This window comes from Camelina sativa, unplaced genomic scaffold (genome assembly GCF_000633955.1).
Source record: "Camelina sativa cultivar DH55 unplaced genomic scaffold, Cs unpScaffold15457, whole genome shotgun sequence".
NCBI lineage: Eukaryota > Viridiplantae > Streptophyta > Magnoliopsida > Brassicales > Brassicaceae > Camelina > Camelina sativa.
In genome coordinates this window covers 1-319 of record NW_010936479.1, presented here as the reverse complement: position 1 = coordinate 319, position 319 = coordinate 1, and the positions used below count along the sequence as shown (strand labels likewise).

General features: G+C 48.3%; 1 protein-coding gene across 1 annotated transcript; it reads left to right on the top strand.

Moving 5' to 3' along the window:
• Positions 1-2: 2 nt before the first annotated feature.
• On the top strand, positions 3-314 carry LOC104775466 (mitochondrial import inner membrane translocase subunit TIM23-2-like; the record flags this gene model as incomplete). The annotated part of the gene is made up of 1 exon (XM_010499509.1): positions 3-314. A coding segment is annotated over exon 1 (312 nt), but the record flags the coding sequence as incomplete, so codon positions are not given.
• Positions 315-319: the final 5 nt, after the last annotated feature.

Genomic DNA, 319 nt, shown 5'->3' with positions numbered 1-319 from the left:
TGATGGCGGCCAATAACAGATCCGATCACGGATCAGACGAAAACACACGCCTTTACAACCCTTACCAAAACTACGAAGTCCCAATCAACAAATCTCAGTACCTTTACAAGCTTCCTACATCCCCTGAGTTTCTCTTCACGGAGGAGGCTTTGAGGCAGCGTAGATCTTGGGGTGAGAATCTCACTTTCTACACCGGAACAGCTTACCTCGGCGGCTCCGTTGCTGGAGCTTCTTTGGGAGTTATCACTGGAGTCAAAAGCTTCGAATCTGGCGACACGACTAAGCTCAAAATCAACAGGATCTTGAACTCTTCTGGTCA